Consider the following 23983-nt stretch of genomic DNA (forward strand, 5'->3'; position numbering starts at 1 on the left):
TGTGTGTGTGACACATGTATGCATTCTATGACTAAACATGGAATGACAGCTAGTTTGTATTCTCAGTGAAAAGAAAATAATTAAGCATTTTGAGAACTTTGTTTATATCTAAGTTTATATTCTAATTAATCATTTGAATGAGATCTTTGGAGTTACCCTTGTGGATCAGCAGGTGGCATAGTGTCCATGAGGATGAAAATTCAATCCCTGGCCTCACTCATTGGGTTAAGGATCTGGGGTTGCCACAAGTTGTGGTGTGGGTCACAGATGCAGCTCAGATCTGGTATTGCCATAGCTGCGGAATAGGCCTACAGCTGCAGCTCCGATTCAACTCCTAGCCTAGGAACTTCCTTGTGCCGCAGGTGTGTCTGTAAAAAGAAAAATAAATAAATAAATGAAATCTTCTTCCTTGATTGTAAGTTTTAGTAATTGAGCTTCAGTTTTGACATTGTTTTAGTTTTTCCATTCAGCAAACGTTTACTGAGTACCTACTGATACCAGGCATAGTGCTGGTTATCTCCACATGTTATTTCCTTGAAAAAATAATAAGCATAGAAGTTTTTGTGAAAATCTGCTTTGTCCAAAGCCATTGAGGAGTCTGAAAGAGTCATACCATGGATGGGTCAAGGTAGAATCTGAAATATGCAAACATAGAAAGGGAAACAGTGTAAATATGTGCTAAGGCAGAAAATGTGAGATTTCAATGAGACTTTATTGACTCTGTAACATGTCTGGCAAAAGAGTGCTTGGTGCCATCCTTGAGAAATATTCTTTCTAGAGTTAAGTCCCAAAGAGTCCCTGCATCAGTAAAAACAGGCTCTTCCATCGCTGTGATTTAAATGATCTCTAGGCTTCTGGAAATCAAGGAGACACTCTCTGGGAATGAGAAAAGAGGAGTAATGCATCTAAAGACTGCAGAAAATATTTTTAACTTACCCTTAGAGGAGTTCCCATCATGACGCAGCAGAAACGAATCCAGCTAGGAACCATGAAGTTGTGGGTTCGATCCCTGGCCTTGCTCAGTGGGTTAAGGATGCAGTGTTGCCATGAGCTGTGGTGTAGGTCACAGACATGGCTCTAATCCCAAGTTGCTGTGGCTGTGGTGTAGGCTGGCATCTGTAGCTCTAATTCCACCCCCTAGCCCTGGAACCTCCATATGCTGTGGATGTGGCCCTAAAAAGAAAAATAATAATAATTTAAAATAAAGTACCCTTAGAATTGTGAAAACTGAACAAATACTAGGCCATAAAGTGAGGCTAAACACATTTTTAAAGGACTAGTACCAGAATTCCCTGGTGGCTCAGTGAGTTAAGGATCCAGGGTTGCCTCTGCTGTGGCTCATCCAAAAAAAAAAATAAAGGATTAGTATCAGAGAGACCACAATGCAATTAAGTTAGAAACCAATAGAAAAACCTCACATATTTAGGAATTTTTAAACTTAACTTTTTTGGGGGGCTGCACCCATAGAATACAAAACTTTCTGGTCCAGGGGTCAGACCCATGCCACAGCAGTAACCAGAGCCACAGCAATTATAATACCAAATCCTTAACACACTGAGCCACCAGAGAACTCTAGAATTTTTAAACTTAATTTCTTAACTCATAGGAGTTCCCATCCATGGCTCAGTGGTTAATGAACCTGACTAGTATCCATGAGGATGCAGTTCAATCCCTGACCTTGCTCAGTGGGTTAAGGATCCGGCATTGCCATGAGCTGTGGTAGAGGTCACAGATGTGGCTCAGGTCCCAAGTTGCTGTGGCTGTGGTGTAGGCCGGCAGCTACAGTTCTGATTCAATGCCTAACCTGGGAACTTCCATATGCTGCGGGTGCAGCTCTAAAAAGACAAAAAAAAAAAAAAAAAAAAAAATCTTAACTCATAAGCTAAAAGAGAAAGTATAATGGAAACTGAAAAATACTTATAAACTGAATAGTAGTAAAACTACTATGTATCCAAACTGGTGGGATGCAACCAAGCACTGTTTAGAGGGAAATTCATATCCTTAATGGGAAAAAAAGTAAGAATTTCTTAAAATTGAAGAGTTAAGCATCCAGCATATGAAGTTAAGAAAAAAATAGCAGAATAAACCTAAAGATGCAAAAAAACAGAAATTAATGAAAAAGAAAGCAAACATACACTGAAAAAGATCAATAAAACCAAAATTTGGTGTTTTGGAAATAACACTGGTAAAATCAATTAAGTAGACAGGAGAAAAAGTACAAATAAACAATATTATAAATAATAAAAGATGATATGAGAGGTGGTAAAGAGAGTAAATAGATACAAAGAATAGTATAAACAATTTTAGGCACCAAATTTGAAAACATGAAATAAATAAATTCCAGCTGATTGATGAAGAAACAGAAAACCTGAATTTTCCTATGATCATTAAAGAAATTGGGTAATAATTTTAAAATCTTAGCATATTCTATATGATGCACTCTGATAAACCTGGAAAGTAAGTTCTACCAAACTTTCAAAGAATAGGCAGTCTTGCACAAAGTTTCCAGAAATCTTTTTTTTTTAATTTTCAAAGAGGGACACTTCCCATTTCCTCTTATGAAGATGTCAAAACCGAACAAGGAAGAGTTCCCCCTGTGACACAATGGGATCGACAGCATCTCTGGAAAGCTGGGACCTAGGTGCCAGCTCCCCTGGCACAGGAGGTTAGGGATCCGGCATTGCATCAGCTGTGGCATGTCACAACTACAGCTGGGATCTGATCTCTGGCCCAGGAATTCCATGTTCCATGGGGTGGCCAAAAATGAAAACAAACAAATAAACAAGGATAGTGAAAGAAAACAGGACAGGAAAAAAACATAGCACTTTTTGGGTTTACACTAAGAATGCAAAATTGGTTTAATAATGGAAAATAAATTAATCTAATTCACCACATTAACAGATTAAAGGAGAAAAATCATATGAAGCAAAACCCAAGATCTGTTCTTGATTTAAAAAGAAAAAAAACGAAGAGGAGTTCCCGTCATGGCTCAGTGGTTAACGAATCCAACTAGGAACCATGAGGTTGCGGGTTCGGTCCCTGCCCTTACTCAGTGGGTTAAGGATCCTCATTGCCATGAGCTGTGGTGTAGGTTGCAGAGGTGGCTCACATCCTGCATTGCTGAGGCTGTGGTGTAGCCTGGCAGCTGCAGCACCAATTCAACCCTTAGCCTGGGAACCTCCATATGCCGCAAGTGCGGCCCTAAAAGGTAAAATGATAGATAGATAGATAGATAGACAGATAGATAGATAGATAGATAGAAGGAAGGAAAGAAAAAAGAAAAGAAAAGAAAAGAAAAGGAAAGAAAAGAAAAGAAAAGAGAAAAAGAAAGGAGTTCCTATTGTGGCTCAGTGGTAACAAACCCAACTAGTTTCCGTGAGGATGCAGGTTTGATCCATGGCTTCACTCGGGGTTACAGATATGGCATTGCCATGAGCTGTGGTGTAGATCACAGATGTGGCTCAGATCCTGCATTGCTGTGGCTGTGGTGTAGGCAAGCAACTGCAGCACTGATTCTACCCCTAGCTTGGGAACCTCCATATTCCGAGGGTGTGGCCCTAAAAGGTAAAATAAATAAATAAAAGAAGAAGAAAAAAAGGCAAGAGAAAGAAACCTCCTTGATCTAATGAAGGTCATCTATATTACCACATATAATTGTGAAATGTTGAAAGTATCCCCCTTTTAAAAAGATTAGCAATAATGCTTCATCTTACTCAACATTATGCTGAAGATCCTAGCCAATATAGTAAGATAAGAATAAGAATTAGGAGTTCCCGTCATGGCGAAGTGGTTAACGAATCTAAGAACCATGAGGTTGCAGGTTCGGTCCCTGCCCTTGCTCAGTGGGTTAACGATCTGGCGTTGCCGTGAGCTGTGGTGTAGGTTGCAGATGCGGATCAGATCCTGCGTTGCTGTGGCTCTGGCGTAGGCTGGTGGCTACAGCTCCGATTCGACCCCTAGCCTGGGAACCTCCATATGCCGCGGGAGCGGCCCAAGAAATAGCAAAAAAAAAAAAAAAAAAAAAAGACAAAAAGAATTAAACAAGAGAATGCCATTTGTAGCAACGTGGAATCAACCAGAGATTCTCATACTAAGTGAAGTCAGAGAAAGACAAACACCATATGATATCACTTATATGTGGAATCTAAAATATGGTACAAAGGATGTGGAATCTAAAATATTGTACAAACGATCCTATCCACAAAACAGAAACCGTCACAGGGACATAGAGAACAGACTTGTGGATGTTGGGGGAGGGGGGAGTGGGGTGGATTGGGAGTTTGGGTTGGGTAGATGCAAAATATCACCTTTAGAATGGATGGGCAATGAGAGCCTCCTGTATAGCACAGGGAACTAAGTCAAATCTCTTGGGAGAGAACATGAGCGAGAATAATGTGAGAAAGAGAATATATCTATATGTATGTATATGTGTCACTTTGCTGTATAGCAGAAATTGGCACAACATTGTGTATCAAGTGTACTTTAATAAAAATTAAAAAATTTAAAAAGAGAGAAAATGTAAGTCAACACCATAATGAAATACTGTTGTTTATGGGATGGGCAAAGTTTTTTAAAGCTTAAAAAAAAAATATTGGTGACATAATGAGGCAAGGACAATTCATATCCATTCCTGACTAGAGTGTTACATTGGTAAAATTAACGTGGAAAACAGTTTGGCATTACCTAATAAAGTTGAACATGCATATAACTTTAAAGCCCATCAATTCCAATCCTGAGTATATATAGTAACACTCAAGAGATTTAAAGAATGTCCAGAGCAGCTCTGGGTTTTTGTTGTTGCTGTCATTTTTATCTTTTTAGGGCCACACCCACAACATGTGGAAGTTCCCAGGCTAGGGGTTGAACAGAAGCTGTAGCTACCAGACTACACTACAGCCACGGCAATGCCAGATCCGATTCCATGTCTATGACCTACACCACAGCTCACTGCAACGCATATCCTTAACCCACTGAGCAAAGCCAGGGATTGAACCCACATCCTCATGGATTCATTATCACCAAGCTGCGACAGAAACTCGAAGCACTGTTATAGCCCACATTGGGAGCAACTCACATAATCATCCCATTAAAATATGGATAAATAAATTGTGGGATGTTCATACAATTGAATACCATATAGCAGTAAAAATAATTAAACCACAAATTCATACATCAAAAGGTAAAACAGAAGAAGCAAGTCCCATAATATATACAGTGTTATTCCATTTAGACAAAGTTCAAAAATGGTTAAACTGTTTATTGTTTAGAGATTCATTCTGATGTACTAAACCATGAAAGCAAGCAAGGGAATCATTCAGCTGAAGTGAAAGGTAGTTAAGTTCATAGTCTCTAGAAGACCCTTAAAGAGTGGTACTAATTCCACATAGAAGTAAAATTTCATTAAGGAAGATATTTTTGGATTGAAAGGCTTGGGGCCTCTTAAATAGCACCAGCAGGAGCTAGGCTCTTGTCTCTGAAAGGATGTAAGGCCCCACCTCTCAAAACCACTTTCTTCCAACCCAGCAGAGATGAGTACGGCCCTCAGAGGCAGTTCTACCCCCAGAAAAACTATTCCAATAAGTTCCAGATATGGTGCAGAAAAGGCACCATCACCACCCCAGGCAGGTCACATGTCTCCTGCCTAGCTCACCCCACACAGGGAACTGTAACCTGAATGAGGCAGCCCAGTGCACTATTCAGAATCTTTCCTGGAAACACCATGCACTAGGTCAGCATTTCAGAAGTGTGTGTGTGTGTCTTTTTAGGGCCACACCTGCGGCATATGGAAGTTCCCAGGCTAGGAGTCAAATCAGAGCTGTAGCTGCCGGCCTACACCACAGCCACAGCAACGTGGGATCTGAGCTATGTCTGTGACCTACACTACAGCTCATGACAATGCCAAATCCTTAACCCACTGAGCTGGGCCAAGGATCAAACCTGTGCTGCCTCAGAGACAACACTGGGTCCTTAACCTACTGCACCACAGCAGGAACTCCAGGAAATACTATTTTAGAGTTAAAATTCTAGTATAGCTGTTAATTATCTATATTTTTAAAGATTTAAGTATCTCCATAGATAAATCTCAAACTAAATATAAGTACCTACATGGATAAATCTCTAATAATAGTAGCAAACACATGGTGCTTACTATGTGCAGGCATTATTCTATGGGATTTACATGTTTTAACTAATTTAATTCTCACAGAAGTCCTATGAGGTTTGTACTGTTACTATCCTTATTTTACTTATGGGTAAATTGAGGCTCAGAAAGGTTAAGCAACTTACCCAAGATCATGAGATAATAATAGTAGAGATAGGATATGAGCCCAGGTTATCTGCCCTGGAAACTTAGTGCTTGACTACCAGGCTATACTACTTCTCAATAGTTTAATACTGCTGAAAAATCAAGATGTAGATGGATACATATAGTATGAAACCATTTATGTAAGTTTTTCTTTTTTTATGGCCACACCTGCAGTATATGGAAATTTCTAGGCCAGAGATCAAATCTGAACTACAGCTGCGACCTATACCACAGCTGTGTCAACACCAGCCACTGAGCTGGGCTGGGGATCAAACCTGTACCACAGCAGTGACAACACTGGATCCTCCACCCACTGAGCTACCAGGGAACTCCTGGAATTTTTTTAATAGATAGTCTAATTCTCTCATTTAGGATTTAAGGTCAATCTGTATAGTTTAGAGAACCAATCATATAGTAATTTGTTCAAGGGCCTACTGTAAGTCAGTGGCAAGAACCAAGTCCCTAGACTCAGAGCACTTTTCACCCTCACACCCTGCTTCCACATCTTGCCATTCTTTCTCTCTCTCTCTCTCTCTTTTTTTTTTTTTTTTTTTGGTCTTTTGAGGGCCACACTCACGGCACATAGAGGTTCCTAGCTAGGGGTTGAATCGGAGCTGCAGCTGCTGGCCTACACCACAGCCACAGCAACATGTGATCTGAGCCACATCTGCGACCTACACCACAGCTCACAGCAATGCAAGATCCTTAACCCACTGAGCAAGCCAGGGTTTGAACCCGTGTCCTCATGGATGCTAGTCAGCTTCATTAACCACTGAGCCATGATGGGAATTCCAATCTTGCCCATTCTTATACAATCTGTTTTACCTCCTGATTTTCTCCCATAGTATCATGGTTTTGCCAGCTGGACAACTTGAATTCGTCTTGTTGGCTAATTACTTTTAAAGAAATAATTTTTGAATGCTCACTTATATTCCACTGTCATACTCGAATAGGATTATATTAAGGTCATAAGTCTCAATCAGCACCAGAGCCAAGCCTTTCTCTAGGAATTTTATGTCTTTGCTGATTTCTTTCCCTCCTCTTTCTTCCTTTTTCCCCACTTAGTTCTACCTCCCATAACCCTCTATTCCCATCACCTAAGATCCATCAGATTCAGGATTTTGCTTCCTCCTCCCAATTCCATATTCAAGCTCTTGACTTATCTGAAGAGCTTACTTGGTGGGTCATACAATGAATTAAAAGTTTCCATGTGGCTTAGCAGGATACAAACCCAACTAGTATCCATGCAGATGCAGGTTTGATCCCTGGCCTTGCTCAGTGGGTTAAGGATCCGGTGTTGCCATGAGCTGTGGTGTAGGTTGGCCGCTACGGCTCTGATTCAACCTCTAGCCTGGAAACTTCTATTTGCTATGTGTGAGGCCCTTAAAAAAGACAAAAAGAAAAAATAAATAAATAAGTTCTAGTTTGTTCAAATAAAACCCAAGTGAGAAAGGTGGAGAGCCACAGCCAAATAACTTACAGAGTCAGCAGAAGGGCAGCCCTTCAACTGTTGAAAATTTACATAGAAATTTGAAAATTATGTGACCAATATTGAAACTTTCCCCAAAGATTTACTAATAAGTGAGGCTGGGCCTCACCAATCTGCCTACCTAGGGTTTAACTTCTCACCAAGTCCTCCTTAGCCCACCCAGAATTTCTGAAAGAAGCTGAGTTAAACCCTTCTTTGGCAGGATTTGTTTTTCCAGGTTAACTCATTGGGGCGAATTTGCATTCTCTCTCCTGGGATCTATTCTGTATTAAAGTCTCATTACATACTGCCCATGAGTATCTTCAGTGCAACCACTTCCTTTCCAAACCCTTCCAACTTCAGTGTCAACACCAATTCCAATTCCAAAGACTGGGAAGAAATATAGGGAGATCAGACAACAAGGCTTGTGACCACCAGGATAAGTATGAATGCAGGCTGTGCTTGGCTAAAAGCAAGAGATGAGATAGGGAAGCCAGCTGCTGGGAGCTCCTGGGGTCTTAAAAATCTCACAGCAACACATCTTGCCTCTGCTGCATAAGGACAGGGAAGACGCTCAGCTCTGGCTTCCCTTAGAGAGGCTGATAAAGAGCACTGTAAGTAGGAGAAAACAATTTTCTTTTCTTCTGCTGCCTGCAGAGATCCTATTTCCTCCTCTGGGTTCTGGGTTTAAGTTTCAAATGACCTGGGTTGCTAGAGATTCCCTTTATTTTGCTTCTTTTGTGGAACCTACTCTGCTGGTCTATTTACTGCTGCTTTTCTGATGATGAAACATTTTTTTCTTTTCATAGTGGATCAGTGCAAATCTTCCTGCCTATGAGATGAAGTTTGAAATAATTTTTAGTGTGGTTGTTTATTTTCTTGTTCTTGTCCTTGAAATTACAGACAAGCAAGTCCCAAGCCTCCTTTGTTGCAAGCCCCTCTTTGGCCTCCACTCTTTGAGGAGAAGCATATGAGTTTAGTTGGCAGTTTAAATATGCTTTCGGAGTGAGTGAAGCTACTGCTACTTTGGAAAGTTTAAAGAACTTGCTGTTCATCTTTCATTTCTTAGTTCTCAGGAAAGCTAAACAGATATATTTGTTTTACTTTGTTGTGTCAAAGCAGTTAGGAGCTTAGCATAAAGCAAGTAATCTATCTTTTGCTAACCAGTAGCTTCTTATTTCTCTTTACTGTGCTTCTTCCACTTTCTAGCAAAGAAAGAAAGAAAGAAAGGAAGGAAGGAAGGAAGGAAGGAAGGAAGGAAGGAAGGAAGGAAGGAAGGAAGGAGGAAAAAATCCAAGAAGTTCTTCCTCAATCCTGACTCCAGAATCACATTTGAGTGCTTCTTTAAATGTCTTCAGAAAGTCATTTGTAGTATCAGATTTCTAATGACTCTCACAGAGTAGAATTTGGGATTTAGGGTCAGTCTGCACGTGAAGAATTGGTTCATTTCCTATTTATTAGAGCAAAAACAGACAACCAATCTTCCATTTATTGCAAATCTTCCTTTTCATTTCTAAGTGTTTGATTTTTTTATCAGTGTGGATAGCCATTTTGGTAGATTTTAATGTCCCTTAGAGAAAAGCTCAGGTTAATATTTTCAACTGTGGATATTTCTGCTCCACTTCAGTAGCATTGGACATTGGTTCTGCTGTTTCCTTTGTAGAGGCTCTAGGAGGCTAAAGAGATGGCCTATTGGAGTCAATTTTGGTTTTCTTTGGTTATTTGAGGGGCCTTTGTTGGATCAAGAGATCTTGACCCATTCCAAAAAAACACTTTCACAAGTGTCTATCTCAAAACCTTTTCTACCTTCTCTAAACACAGTTTCTTTATTTCATACATAGTCTTAAGTTTTGTTGAGCTGTATTTCCTTGGTTCTACCTTGATCCTTTTCTGCAGAAAATTTCTCTGATGTCAAAATCTCTTCCCTTCTGGGAGTTCCTGTTGTAGCTCAGCAGTAACAAACCCAACTAGTATCCATGAGGATGTGGGTTCGATCCCTTGCCTTGCTCAGTGGGTTAAAGATCCAGTGTTGCCGTGAGCTGTGGTGTAGGTTGCAGATGCAGCTTGGATCTGGCGTTACCGTGGCTGTGGTATTGGTCGGCAGCTGCAGCTCCAGTTTGACCCCTGGCCTGGGAACTTCCATTTGCTGCAAGTGCAGCCCTAAAAAGCAAAAAAAAAAAAAAAAGTCTTCTCTTCCTTCTGTTATAAAGTTGTTGAAGAATTGTAGCAGACCATCCACCCAACTTCAGGCCATGCTTAGTAAACACAGAATGCACCCCCAAGTAAAAAGAATTCAGAAAACCAGAAGATAGCATGATCACTGTGGCCAAAAAAAAAAAAAAAAAAAAAAAAAAAAAAAAAAAGCAGAGAAGTGGTTTCTAGAGAGTAAAACCAGAATCAATGAAGTCCCCACTAAGGTCTTGGTTGAGTGAAGAGAATGATGTCAAGAGATTAAGCATTTTAGCAGCTCCTACCAGCATTGTATCCCTTACACACTGTGAAAAATGTGTATCTGAGGAGCCAGGACTCTGACATCTGTTTCAGTAGAACAAAGAGACAGATTTCACACTGACAAGCAGCTGCCTGCATGATCTGTGTCCTTTTGCTTCTTGAAAAGGAACACAGCCTCAAGCCTTCTTTCAAATTCTAACTCAGAGCCCCTTAGGCAGATCCTGGCCTGCCACATGGTTCTTAGTCTCTAAAGAAGAGTCCTGAAGCAGGCTGTTCACATAAGACCCAAACCACCCATTAGAATATTAATCATTTTGGAGTTACCATATGGCTCAGCAGATTAAGAACCCAACATAGTGTCTACAAGGATTCAGGTTTGACCCCTGGCCTCGCTCAGTGGGTTAAAGATCCAGCATTGCTGCAAGCTGGATTGCAGATGCAGCTCAGATCCCGAGTTGCTATGGCTATTGTGTACGTCAGCACCTGCAGCTCTGATTCACCCCTAGCCCAGGAACTTCCGTATGCCACAGGTGCAGCCTTAAAAAAAAAAAAAAAAAAGAATGTTACTCAAATTGTCATTTGTTAGTCATAAGAATTAGACTAGTCAGTGAAGTTACCACAGTCAAATCAGCCTGTATATATAGATACTTATCCAAGAGATCAAATAATTTTGGTATTGTTTAAAGTTTTTCTAATACTTTTGTTTTGTTTTTTGTCTTTTTAGGGCCACAGCTGAGGCGGCTGGAAGTTCCCATGCTAGTGGTAGAGTCAGAGCTGTAGCTGTCGCCTACACCACAGCCACAGCACTCCGGATTTGAGCTGCATCTGCAACCTATGCCACAGATCATGGCAATACCAGATCCTTAACTCACTGAGCTAGGCCAGGGATCAAACGCATGTCCTCATGGATGCTAGTCAGGTTCATTACCACTGAGCCACGACAGGAACTCCTCCAATACTTAATAACATGGTAAGGAAGACTTTATTCAATACTACTGCAACAGGGATATTGCAATAGGAGAGAAAGATCAGGCTCAGCTCCAAATGCAACAAAGACAGTTGGGAATTTTCAACTAGTGAGCAGAAAATTTTCAGCAGTGGATGGAAAATTACTAAGAGGAGACATCAAAGGTAAGGAGATTCTTACTAAAGTGAGCTAACAGGATTCCTGATAAAAGGTTTGTACATCAAAGGCAGGGGTGAGGAGGAGTTCCCATCGTGACTCAGCGAAAATAAATCTGACTGGTATCCATGAGGACAAAGGTTTGATCCCTGACCTCGCTCAGTGGGTTAAGGATCTGACATTTCAGTGAGCTGCAGTGTAGGCTGCAGACACATCTTGGATCTGGCGCTGCTATAGGCCGGCAGCTACAGCTCTGATTCAACCCCTATCCTGGGAACATCCATATGCATGGGTATGGCCCTAAAAAATGTGCTGGGGGTTTGGGATGGAAATGCTATAAAATTGGGTTGTGATGATTGTTGTACAACCATAAATGTAAAAAAATTCATTGAGTAATTTAAAGAAAAAAAAAAAGAAATGATGACTGCCTTGCTAGAAAAGTAGGCAAAATAGATCACTTACAAAAGAAAAAAGAAGTGGTCAATAAACAGATGAATTTTAATTTCCACTAGTCATAAGCGAAATGTAAATGAAAACAGATCAAACTGGCAAATATTATAGCCAATGATGGCAGTGTGATGAAATGAACACCCATACACTCCTTATGGGGTACAAATCCATTCAAGTTTTTCATCTTTCTTGTTCTAGTAATTGTGCTCAAACCTATTTATCTAAAGAAATAACTATGTATTTGTACAAATTTTTAATGTGTTCACTCAGTGTTATAGTAAAAATTAGAAACGATTTAAATGTCCAATAATAGGCAATTGGTTAAATAAATAATGCTACATTTATGTAATGAAAAAAAAAGTGGAGGATGAAAATTTTGATTGAATAATCAGATGGGGGGGGGGATTCTCACTAAATTGACAAGATTCTTGCTAAATCTGAACTGTGCAGGCCAAAGACAGAATGGAGAGCTAAGGTCAAGTCCTAGTTGAGAAGAGGGCTCAGAAGAGCCTAACTAAAGTTTGGTGAGGGAGAGTCTTTGTCAGTGTCCACAAGCTTTTTTCTCTTCCTCCCCATCTATTTCCATCCTGCTTCCCCCAACCCATCAGCTACAAAAGAGAAGTCTCTACTCTGGTCAGCCAGCATCCTTATACTTCCCAGACTCCCTCACTATTAAAAACAAAGTGTGCCAGCCTCTCAGGCTCCAGATTCAGCACCTCAGTTAGCACATGTATCTCTGACTCATTCCAGTCTCTGGTTGCTAAGGTCAGTTTACTCCCTGATGAAAGAATCAAGGCCCTTCCCACTTTGGGAAACTTGCTTTCCAGAGGTGGAGAATATCTCTGACACCCGCTGGCAGCAGTCCCCACTCCTTGGACAGTAAAGGAGGAAGAGCTAGTGATTAAGCAAACACATCACTCTCCCTTTAGCTGACATATTTTTAATCAATCTGACAGTTAACTCTCACTATTATGATTCATGTCTCTGCCTTGTCACTAATTATCAGTTTGAGTTGTCTTACAATGAAAACGGTAGCACAGTGGACTCTTACTAATTCAAGTGACTGCTTGGGAAACCCCTTTCCTCCCCTGAGCCTCAGATTTCTTATCTGTAGAACCAGAGTGCATGGACAAAATCAGTGTTTCTCACACGTAACTATATATCACAATTGCCTGGAAGCTTACTAAAAATATGTCTCCCATGCTTCATCCCTGGAAATTCAGATTCAGTGGGCCTAAGACAGGCTTTCGAGTTTACATTTTGTAAAAGCTCTCAAAGAGAATGGATGAACAAATGTGGTATATTTATAGTGGAATACTAATCAGCTATTTAAAAAAAACCTACTTATGCATGCAACAAAATGAATAAAACCTCAAAAACATGTTGAGCAACAGAAGTCAGATACGGAGTTCCCATTGTGTCTCAGTAGTTAACAAATCCAACTAGGAACCATGAGGTTGCAGGTGCGATCCCTGGCCTTGTTCAGTGGGTGAAGGATCCGGCATTGCTGTGAGCTGAGGTGTAGGTCGCAGACTCAGCTTGGATCCCGAGTTGCTGTGACTCTGGCATAGGCAGGTGGCTACAGCTGAGATTAGACCCCTAGCCTGGGAACCTCCATATGTTGCAGGTGCGGCCCTAGAAAAAGACAAAAAAATAAAATAAAAAGTCAGATACAAAAGATTGCATGGAAGTGGTATGATTCCACTTAACATGAATACAGAAACCAGCAAAATTGATCTATGATGGTAGGAGCCAGAATAGAAGTTACCTCTGAAGGGTAAAAATGGAATTGCCTGGAAAGAAGCACAAGGGATCTTTCAGGAGCGGAAGAAATCTTCTGTACCTAGGTTGAAGCAGTAGTTACACAGGTGTATAAAGTTCAAATTCATCAAGCTGGATACTTTAAATTGGTGCGTTTTACTGTATGTAAATTGTACCTCAACAAAGTAGTCTTAGCATGGGGGCAAAGTGTTCCCCTGATGACTCTAATGCATAGCCAGGCTTAAGTTTCCTGGACAAGATGATCCCTAAGGTCTCTTCCAGTTCTGAGCCCCATATGGTTCTTATATCCCCATCTCAGGCCCCCTTACCAGTCACTTTTATCCACAAATTGGATTATTTATTTTACCTTTCTTAATCAAATGAGGCAAAAGATACTAAGAAAAGCCAGAGTCCTGGGCTATCCTAGCACTGAGATAAGTGATGCTAATGAACTTTAAGGGTTGTCAAAGCCCCATTGTGACTGAGAACAAAGGCCAAGTAAAAGACGTTAAATCACCATCAAATCTGACTTGTAACCTGTCCTGTTGGTCCAAAAAGAAACCAACAAATCTGAGGACTTTCTGTTGCTGGTTTTCTTTTCTATTCATTCCTTTTTCACCAAATATTTTATTGTGTGCCTTGCTTTGTGCTAGGCCTTGCTAGTTAGTGGGAGTAGCAACTTAAACATGATAGCAAGGTTCCTGCCCTCAGGGAGTTTAAATTATACAAGAGAAAGAAAGCCAAATACAAAGATAAACACAGATAATTGTTAATTGTGGTAAGAGCTATGAAAGAAATAGGGTGATGGGATAGATACAGGCGAAGTACAGTTTTAGATAGAGTGGTCAAAGAAGGTAATGCAATTCCGGGTGGGGCTCAGTGGGTTAAGAACTCAATTAGTATCCATGAGGATGTGGGTTCAATCCCTGGCCTTGCTCAGTAGGTTAAGGATCCAGCTCTGCTACGAACTGTGTTGTAGGTCACAGATTCAGCTGGGATCCTGCAGTTGCTGTGGCTGTGGTATAGGCTGTCAGCTGTAGCTCTGATTTGACCCCTAGGCTGGGAATTTCCATGTGCTGCAGGAGTGGCCCTAAAAAAAAAGAAAAAAAAAAAAAAAAGAGGTAATATTTGTACAAAGATCCAAAGATTGCCAATGATCCAATCATGAGAAAAACTGAGAGAGTCAAGTTCAAGGCCAGGGAATAAATGTTAGGACCAAGGTAGAAAAAAGTTCAGCGTGTTTTAGGAACAGAAAGAAATACAGTATGTCTAGAATCTAGTGATTGAGAGGGAGAGTCTCTCAGATGAGGTCACAGAAAGTAACAACAGGGCCTCACAGGAAATTTTTATTTTATTTCAAAAACAATGGGAAGCTCTTAAAGTTTGGGTGGGTTTTTTGGTAGTCGTTTTCTTGTCTGCACCCACAGCATGTGGAAATTCCCAAGCCAGGGACTGAACTTGAACTACAGCTGTAACCAGAGTCACAGTAGTAACAATGGTGAATCCTTAACCTACTGAGCCACAAGGGAACTCTGGGAAGCTATTAAAGTTTTTAAGCAGGGGGTGATATATGATTTTAATCCCCCCACCAAAAAAAAAAATTCATTCTACTCTTTTGGGAATGGATGGAACAGGACAAGAATGAAGACAGGATGTCAAGTAAGAGACATTTCCAGTTGTCCAGGCAACAGTCCCAGAGGTTCAGAAACCCTGCTGAACTGCTAACCAAAGCTATGTTGAAACCAACAAATCTGTGTTAGCTTTGGTAACTGGATTAACCAAAGACAGCAAGAACAAACAGCTTCAGAAGTTAGTGAATTCCTCATGCACAGTTGGCCTTGTCTTTCTGATGTTTTTCCTGCATGTCATGATGAGCCTGATTAAAGGATTTCTCAGAATGTTGGGCTCTGTCCCTGAAGTGCCTTCCTTTAGACTCATTTGCAAGGAGGCAGTCTTAAGAAGTGAGCCAAGGCTTCTCCAGGTCTTTGTCATCAATCCCTTTCTCTTTTGGGGGATCTCATGTCCACTCTCAGCAGAATCTGCCCTCCTAACACAGTGCCCCAAAACTCTCTGGATCATTCTTTCTTTGCTTCTACTTCTTATCCCCTCCTCAGAGCTCTGCTCTCAGGTAGGAAAACAGAAAACTAGTCCAGTAACACTAATTTCTACCAGCTTAACCATGACCGAGAGCATTTGCACTTTATCGTTATAGCCCATAAAACATGCTATGGAGGTTAGCTAGTTCCTAAGAAAAGATATTTTAAGGCAGAATGAGGTTTAAATTCTATTTTGTAAGTTATCCCTCTCTGCATTCCCAGAGAACTCTGACTAGCAGACAGAGGATGTCTGAAGAAAAGCATTAACTGCAGACATTGTTGATCTTGGACCCTGGAGAGGGATTTGGAGCAACATAGGGTGAAACTGGCTTTCCATAGAAAGCTTAAGAAATGACAGTCTGGCAGTCCTCGAGTAGAAGGCCTCCTCTGTCTGACAGAAAACAGGAGCCCAGAAATTGGCCAGAACAATGGGCCTGGAAGAGGCAAGACTTAAATAGGCTTCTGAAGGGAAGTGTAGGATTTGGAGAAGGAGATGGAAAATAGCCATGGTCTTCTAAACGAGGTGGATGAAGCTCTCATTTGCGAACTAGAAACTACAAGTCCAAAAATGCACAACTCTGCCCCTATCTTGCTCCCTATTCCCCATCCATGTTTGTAGAGAGAAATGCTGGAGGTCAAGCATAAACCCATGTCTGACAACACTGATTGATACCAATGGTGCTACATTTTCCTTCCTTCTCTCTTCTCCCAACCTGGGCAAGCTGGAGTCCTCTTAGGGATGAGCAACACTAAGTCACAACCCTGATCTTGTGGGTAGGATGAGCCAGAGAATCATCCCATTCAAAGAGGAACAAAAGCAACATCTTGGCTCGGGGAGTTCCCATTGTGGGGCAGTGGAAATGAATCTTACTAGTATCTGTGGGGATGCAGGTTCAATCCTTGGCCTCGTTCAGTGGGTTAAAGATCTGGCATTGCTTGGATCCCATGTTTCTGTGGCTATGGCATAGGCTAGCAGCTGTAGCTCCAATTCGACCTCTAGCTGGAATTTCCTTTACCACCTGGCTCCAGTCCTCATAATTCTTCTATTTCTTTGTCTTTTCCTCTCTACTTATCTTTCTCCTTTCTACTTTCTTTTTCTACCAGTTTTTTATTCTCTTTTTAATTCTAAAATCTAGTAAGTTTAACATTTTATACATTCCTCTTCTAAATCTGTTTTTTTAAAAAGTAGATGAATTTTTTTTACTTTGTGTGTGTGTGTGTGTGTGTGTGTGTCTCTTTTTAGGGCCAAACCCACAGCATATGGAGGTTTCCAGGCTAGGGGTGTTATCAGAGCTATAGTTGCCAGCCTGCATCACAGCCACAGCAATGCAGTATCCCTAACCCACTGAGCAAGGCCAGGGATCAAACCCGCACCCTCATGGATCCTTGTTGGGGTCATTAGCCACTGAGCCACAAAGGAAACTCCCTAAAATCATTTTTCGATTATAAAATTTCATGACTTAGACCACATATTACAATCATTACCAGATTTGGATGTAAATCATTGTCTAGTTCCAGAAATTACATTTATCCTCAGAGGGTAAATCTTCACCATCAGAAGGAATAGTCCACAGAATGTGGTACAGCCTCTCTGAAGCCTCTGCTCATTTGGAACCACAGCAAATCATGTTAACTGAACTCAGGTCCAGCAGCTCGCCCCTCGAAAATCAGTACTCAACAGGCAAGTGTTAGTAGAAACAGAAAATTTTGCTTTTAATCAGAAAGCCAGGATTCTGGGGAAAAGGTGGACTCATGTCCCTAAAACCCAACTCCAAAGATTCTGTTCAGCTATGAAAATGTTTTAAGGGAGATGAGAAAGTAATCTCAGTTAGTCATTGAGTTAGGGGATCAGGCTTATTGCCATATCCCACTATGTTCAGGCTTATCAGCTCTTTGTGATGTTTCTTTAGATTCTATCTTGTTCACATAGTTTGTTCATGAGATTTTTTATGTCTTTTTTTTTTTTTTTTTTTTTTTTTTTAAGGGCTACACCCGTGGCATATGGAGGTTCCTAGGCTAAGGGTCAAATCAGAGCTATAGCTGCTGGCCTATGCCACAGCCAGAGCAATGTGGGATCCTAGCCATGTCTGCGACGTGCACCACAGCTCATGGCAACCCCAGATCTTTAACCCACTGAGTGAGGCCAGGGATCGAACCTGTGTCCTCATAGATGCTAGTCAGATTTGTTTCCACTGAGCCACCATGGGAACTCCTGTTCATGAGATTATTAAAGGAGAAGCTAGGGAAGAGATCTGGCCATCTGTTAACTAGTTATTCTTTATTTCTGCTTTGATCTATGGAAAGAACCAAAAGGTTAGGCAAGGTATTGTGTGATCAAAAGATTTGATATGTATGCTTGGGCTGGAGATGAGTAGAGCATGGGGTGCCTGGCTGAAGTTTAGTTACAATATAGCTTTGCTAAAGTGATGAGACAAAGGGGGCCTCCTGCAGAGAGCTCTTTCCTATAAAAAGTTCTTTCCTGCCAAAACTGCTTGCATTCAGAGTTAGAAGAGAGCTTAAACACCTAATCAAATCCTTTTTTGTACAGATGAATAAAAGATGCCCATAGAGAGAAAGTAACTGGTCAGAAGTCCCACTATGAAGTACTGTCTGAACTGGGTCTAGAGCCCAGATCCATTCTTTGGCCCCTGCTCCATTGAGAGGTCTCAAGCACTGGTAAGACAGCTGCAGGTGATGGCTAGAAGCAGTCTCATTATTATGTAACTTACTACTGAAACTACTGAGTGTAATTTAATGTTTCCCCCAATCCACAATGTTTTTTTTCTCTCACAAACTTCTTTATAGCCATCATGTCACACCATTAGTGTCAGCTCTCTCAGTCTTGAAATAGAAATGGCTTCGTGGGTATGCAGCTTGAGCAGTTGCACAAGACCTCACACTTGGAGGACCTCATGCTTGCTTAGTTTAATGCACTCCTTGAAGTCCTCAATTTTTAAAAGTAGTCCCACATTTTCATTTTGCACAGAGCCCCACAAATTAAGTAGCCTACTTTTAACTTACATCCCAGGAGATAGAAATGAGAAGGAAAATGGTCTCCCTGTTTTGTTGAAAGAGATGTAATGAAATGCCTAGAACTATCCTTTGGGAGAGTATCAGAAGTGTGGCACCTGTACTCAGGCCAGCCTCTACTTCCCACGGCCCCAGGCCACCAGCCTGGTTTGGACATGCAGGACCTAATGATCTTCGCAGTATGAGATCTGACTTCTTAAGAAAAGCTCTAGCCAAATGGTTGATTAAAATAGGATAGAAATCTTAGTAACTGGCTTTGGCTGTGCACATCTGGCCTGATGGCTATAAAAGGAAGCCACCCTCTAGGGTGGGAAATTCAAAGAGACTGCCAAAGGGGAAAGGCAGCAGAGGTTGTCTGCTGCACAGAACCATGTGAAAGAGAGAGGACCTGGCCAGAGCAGCACAGAGTGTTTGAGGAGCTGTGACCCAAAATTGGAAGGAGGCTAAAGAAACTAGAGAGGTCCTTGTTCAACAATAACCCACAAATTCATCCAAGAACTTATGCGGATTAACCGCCCTCTTTTTTCTGCCTATCCAAGGCATTTATTTCACTTGTACCTCATCTATAGCACTTCTCTCCTCTTTTTGTTAGTTATTTTGTCTTCCCTGCAGAACCGAAAGCCATCTAGAGGCCGCGACTCTTTGTTATTCATCTATACTGAGCATATAATGAATTGATTCAATTGAGAGAAGCATTTACTGAGGCCTTATTTTGTGCTGAGCTTAAGCACTAGGGCCAGGGATAGTGGGGAAGGGATGGGCATGGACATGAATAAGACACAGGCTCTGCCCTTAATGAGTGTTCAATCTAGAAGAGACAGGCAGGGGTTCTGTGGTGCAGCAGGTTAAGGATCTGGTTGTCATTCTGTGACTCTGATTTCAGCTGTGGCTGGGGTTTAATCCCTGCCCAGGGAACTTCCATATGCCACAAGTGTAGCCCTAAAAAGACCAAAAAAAAAAATAATAATAATAATAATAATAAATTAGAATCACTTACCTAGTGCACAACTCATTACAGTACAATGTGTCTAGGGAGGAGAGAAGAATTAACTCCCTGGAAGGGATGGCTTCCCATGGCATTCAAAAAATATTTGTTGCTGGGGAGTTCCTGTCAGGGCGCAGTGGTTAACGAATCCGACTAGGAACCATGAGGTTGCGGGTTCAGTCCCTGCCCTTGCTCAGTGGGTTAAGGATCCGGCGTTGCCGTGAGCTGTGGTGTAGGTTGCAGACGCAGCTCAGATCCCGCGTTGCTGTGGCTCTGGCATAGGCCGGTGGCTACAGCTCCGATTGGATCCCTAGCCTGGGAAACTCCATATGCTGTGGGAGCGGCCCAAGAAATGGCAAAAAGACAAAAAAAAAAAAAAAATTGTTGCTTTATTGGCTATTCTCAGGACAAAACAAAATAGATAAAGTATTGCCACTCTTCTGCTACCTCAGAAATTATCATCACTTATAAGCCTGAGTGAACATTAGGGAATGGGCTAATATCCCTGGTGAAATCTCCCAAGCCCAGCCTGGCCAGGCACTTGTCGTGGTTGCATGTCATCGGCTGCCCAGGTGGATGAAAGGTGTTTGAGGCAGTGGGATCCTTATGTAGCTGCTGAACCTGTGGTAACTGTGAATGAGAGGTATTTCTCCTGTGGCTCTGACTCTCAGTATTTGGTTCAGCTAATTTGGCTGAGAAACTAAACCACAGCAAAAATTGTGTGTTTTATTTCTCCCAGGTTTTGGCATATCAGAAACTGTGGCTGATGAGCCAAAAGAGTAATAGTCTTCAAGAATGTTCCAAGGCGGAGAAGGAGCCCTAGGTAATAGGAAGATTTGCTATAAGAAAGCCCTACACTTATCAGACACAACTTAGAATAGATTTACAAGGAGATCCTGCTGAATAGCATTGAGAACTATGTCTAGATACTCATGTTGCAACAGAAGAAAGGGTGGGGGAAAAAAATGTAATTGTAATGTATACATGTAAGGATAACCTGACCCCCTTGCTGTAGAGTGGGAAAATAAAAAATATATATATTAAAAAAAAAAAAAAAAGCCCTACAGTTGGAGTTCTCATGTGGTGCAGCAGGCTAAAGATCCAGTGTTGTCATTGCAGTGGCTTGGGAAGACAGAGCACTAGGTGCTGAGAGCAAACTGCACCCTAAACTTGAAGTACAAAAGGGAAGGAGGGTCTTGCAAATTCCCCAGCCTCATTGTCACAAATCAAATATAACTCTCCATCCAGCTTCTTTAAATCCTTTGGTGTGTCAAGGAGCATCTAGAATTTTCTTTCTTTCTTTTCCTTTTTTTTTTTTTTTTTTTTAATCTTTTTAGGGCCTCACCCGCAGCATGTGGAAGTTCCCAGGCTAGGGGTCCAAACAGAACTGCAGCTGCCAGCCTATACCACAGCCACAGCAACCCAGGATCCAAGCTGAGTCTGCCACCTACACCGCAGCTTGTAGCAACCCTGGATCATTTAACCCACTGAGTGAGACCAGGGAACGAACCCACATCCTTATGGCTACTAGCCAGATCCTTAACCCATTGAGCCACAGTGGGAACTCCTGGTGTTTTATTTCTGTTCCTTTATTGTTTCTTATTACAAAGTAATAATATGCTTATAACAAAATTCAAATACAGAAATTCATGAAGAAGTTCCTGTCTGTACTTCATTCTCCATACTCAGTTCCACTCCTAAGAAGTAATTGTTATTAAAATGTTAATGTATATTCTTCCAGGCCTTTTTTCTTTGCATATGCGAACATATACACATTTAAGGGAGTTTTTATATTTGTTTGCAAATGGGACCACACTACTCAAATTCTTCAGTTTGCTTCAGTGTTGTATTTCTTTAATATATTCTAAACCATCACTAGTCTGACATGATATACCTTCCAATAAGCACACTCTCCCAACCATATTACATAAGTATTGCCTAAATAGAAAAAAAAAGAAAAAAGAAAAAAAAAACCTTAAAAAATCCTCTGCTTTCATGTGCTTATAATTCACAATGAGCCCCTGTCAGATTGCAGGAACATATACAAAGAAGGGGGTCTACATTTTAGCTCCTAGGAGCTGAATGATTCTGAGATTTTTAGGAGCTAGAGACCTCCTTATGGATACAGAGAAACTATGGAACTTCTCCCTAGAAAAATGCACATATGCACAAAATTTTGCAGACAATTTTAAGGTTAATAGTCTCTCCTGCTAATTTCCCATTCTTCCCAAGTATATGTTTTGTTCCAAAAGATTAGTCAGGGGAAATCTGCCTCCATTACTGCTAGCCTATATGAGTTCCTCCTTCATGTTGGACCCCTACCCAATTTTCTCCTCAAAGGGGTGAGCTTCACCAGATCCCTAGCCATTGGTGTTTGGCAAGACTGATGGAAGCCACTATTACAGTGAACTGAGCCCAGTTCCCTTCCCTGCAATGCCAGCTTGCTGGCTGCCCAGACCCCCTGGCTCCCCTCAGAGGTACACCAGCATAGCCCAGGGCAGGCTGTCTGGACTGCAGCTTATTAATACCTAGTCAGTAGCTGATATTGTTCACTGTCTTCAAGAAGACTCTCCTGCCTTCACCTCTTCCTCAGTTCTCATCTCTCACTATACCTCTGTCCCAATAATTGGCTAGCCATCCCCCATCCCTGGAACACTATAATCCTTTCTTTTGCTTTGGGAACCGAGGCCTTGACCTTAAAAGTTTGAGATATCAGGCCATCCCCAGTGCCATAGCTCAGGGGATGTCTGCAGGGTACACTCAGTGTACACTGTATTTTTCACCATACTCAAAGGTACTCTGGACACTGCTGTCCATATTCCCTCAATCAGAGCCCTTACACTTCAGTACTCATGTTCACTCATGCACACACATACATCAATAAGACTCCTGTGGGTATATAAACCAATTGCATTTAGCCATGATTTTCCACACCCTCTTTTCCAGAGTTTAATCAGATTCAGTCACATTCATGCATTTATAAATCCTTCAACTATTCAGGATACACAACAAGTGGTCTTTACAAACTCATTCTTTGTATAACTGCCTACCCCAACACCTGCCCCAACACCTGGTAAGCAGGAATAAGAAATTATGGATTCATAGAATTTTAGAATAGAAGATCTTTAGATTCTTTCATTCATTAAATAAATCTTTATTAAGGTTCTACTCTATCCCTGGTAATGTGTAGTGAGTCATGGTTCTAGCCTCTTATTTTACAGATAAGAAAGCAGAGGCCCAGATGGGCCCAGGGTCACACAGCTACTTAGATGGCAGGTATGTCCATGTAACTTAGATTCTTTATATCCACATGCTGAAGAGAAACTCATCATAAATCCTAAGCAATAACTTAAAGCAGATGATGAATTTAAAAGGAAGAAGTGTCGTCAGTGATATCACGGATCAAAGAACATTCTTCGCCGCCACAAAGTGGAAGGACAAATTACTCTCGAGAAAAGCAATTACGCAGTTAGTCATTGCTTGTCAGCATCATGATCTTGTATTGATAGATGAGAGTGTGTGTCCGATATTGAGTAGTAACACCAATGAGAGTTTTATAGGTCCATAATCTGTTACCTGACATTGTAAAAATCCCAAAGTTCTGAAAACTGAAAGGTTTTTTTTTTTTCCCCTTTGGTAACTCGTTTGGCAACAAAACCTGTCCTGAATTGATACAAATCAATTCATAGTCTTTGTTTAGCCTTTGTTCACACATTTTTGTTGCAGAAGCATGAATATTTTTGTTCTGGGTGCTCCCAGACCCCTTATATGTGGTTTAGTATAGCATATAGATTACATTGTTTTTCTAAAATCCACAGAATTCTGAATGCTAAAGAAAATCTGATCCCAAGAATCATAATACAACTAGTTATTATGGACGTATATTATATTTAGAATCTACATATCTCCCCAGGATTAGTGTAAAGAATATTCTTCTTACCCTCTCCTAATACACAAATAAGATTAATTCCACTGAGACTTCCCTCTTCCTAGACTTAGTCTGGTTTTATATTTCCACTAAGTTACTTAGGTTCTAAGAAATTGTATTTTACCTTTATTCCTTGAGTTGTTTGCACAGCAAAGGAAATTTTTTTAAAAAATTAAGCCCTCAGGGAGTTCTCGTCGTGGCTCAATGGTCAATGAATCTGACTAGGAGCCATGAGGTTGCGGGTTTGGTCCCTGTCCTTGCTCAGTGGGTTAACGATCCAGCATTGCCATGAGCTGTGGTGTAGGTCGCAGACATGGCTCGGATCCCAGCATTGCTGTGGCTCTGGCGTAGGCCGGTGGCTACAGCTTCGATTAGACCCCTAGCCTG

At 41.2% G+C, this 23983-nt stretch overlaps 1 protein-coding gene across 12 annotated transcripts in view; it reads left to right on the forward strand.

Annotated features, from left to right (window-relative positions):
* ASIP (agouti signaling protein) overlaps nucleotides 1-23983 on the forward strand; it is a 177591-nt gene that overhangs the window by 136714 nt on the left and 16894 nt on the right. The window contains exon 2 of one of the 12 annotated variants that reach the window (XM_085002869.1): nucleotides 20408-20491. Coding sequence is in view for 1 of the 4 variants with exons in the window: in XM_085002865.1 (XP_084858991.1) it covers nucleotides 11631-11638 (8 nt within the window). In the remaining 3 variants the exon portion in view is untranslated. 12 annotated transcript variants of the gene reach the window in all.

This window comes from Sus scrofa, chromosome 17 (genome assembly GCF_054392235.1).
Source record: "Sus scrofa isolate SSC_HxYL_T2T_F1_AM1 chromosome 17, Sscrofa_HxYL_maternal_Yorkshire_Landrace_v2.0, whole genome shotgun sequence".
In the NCBI taxonomy this organism is placed as follows: Eukaryota; Metazoa; Chordata; class Mammalia; order Artiodactyla; family Suidae; genus Sus; species Sus scrofa.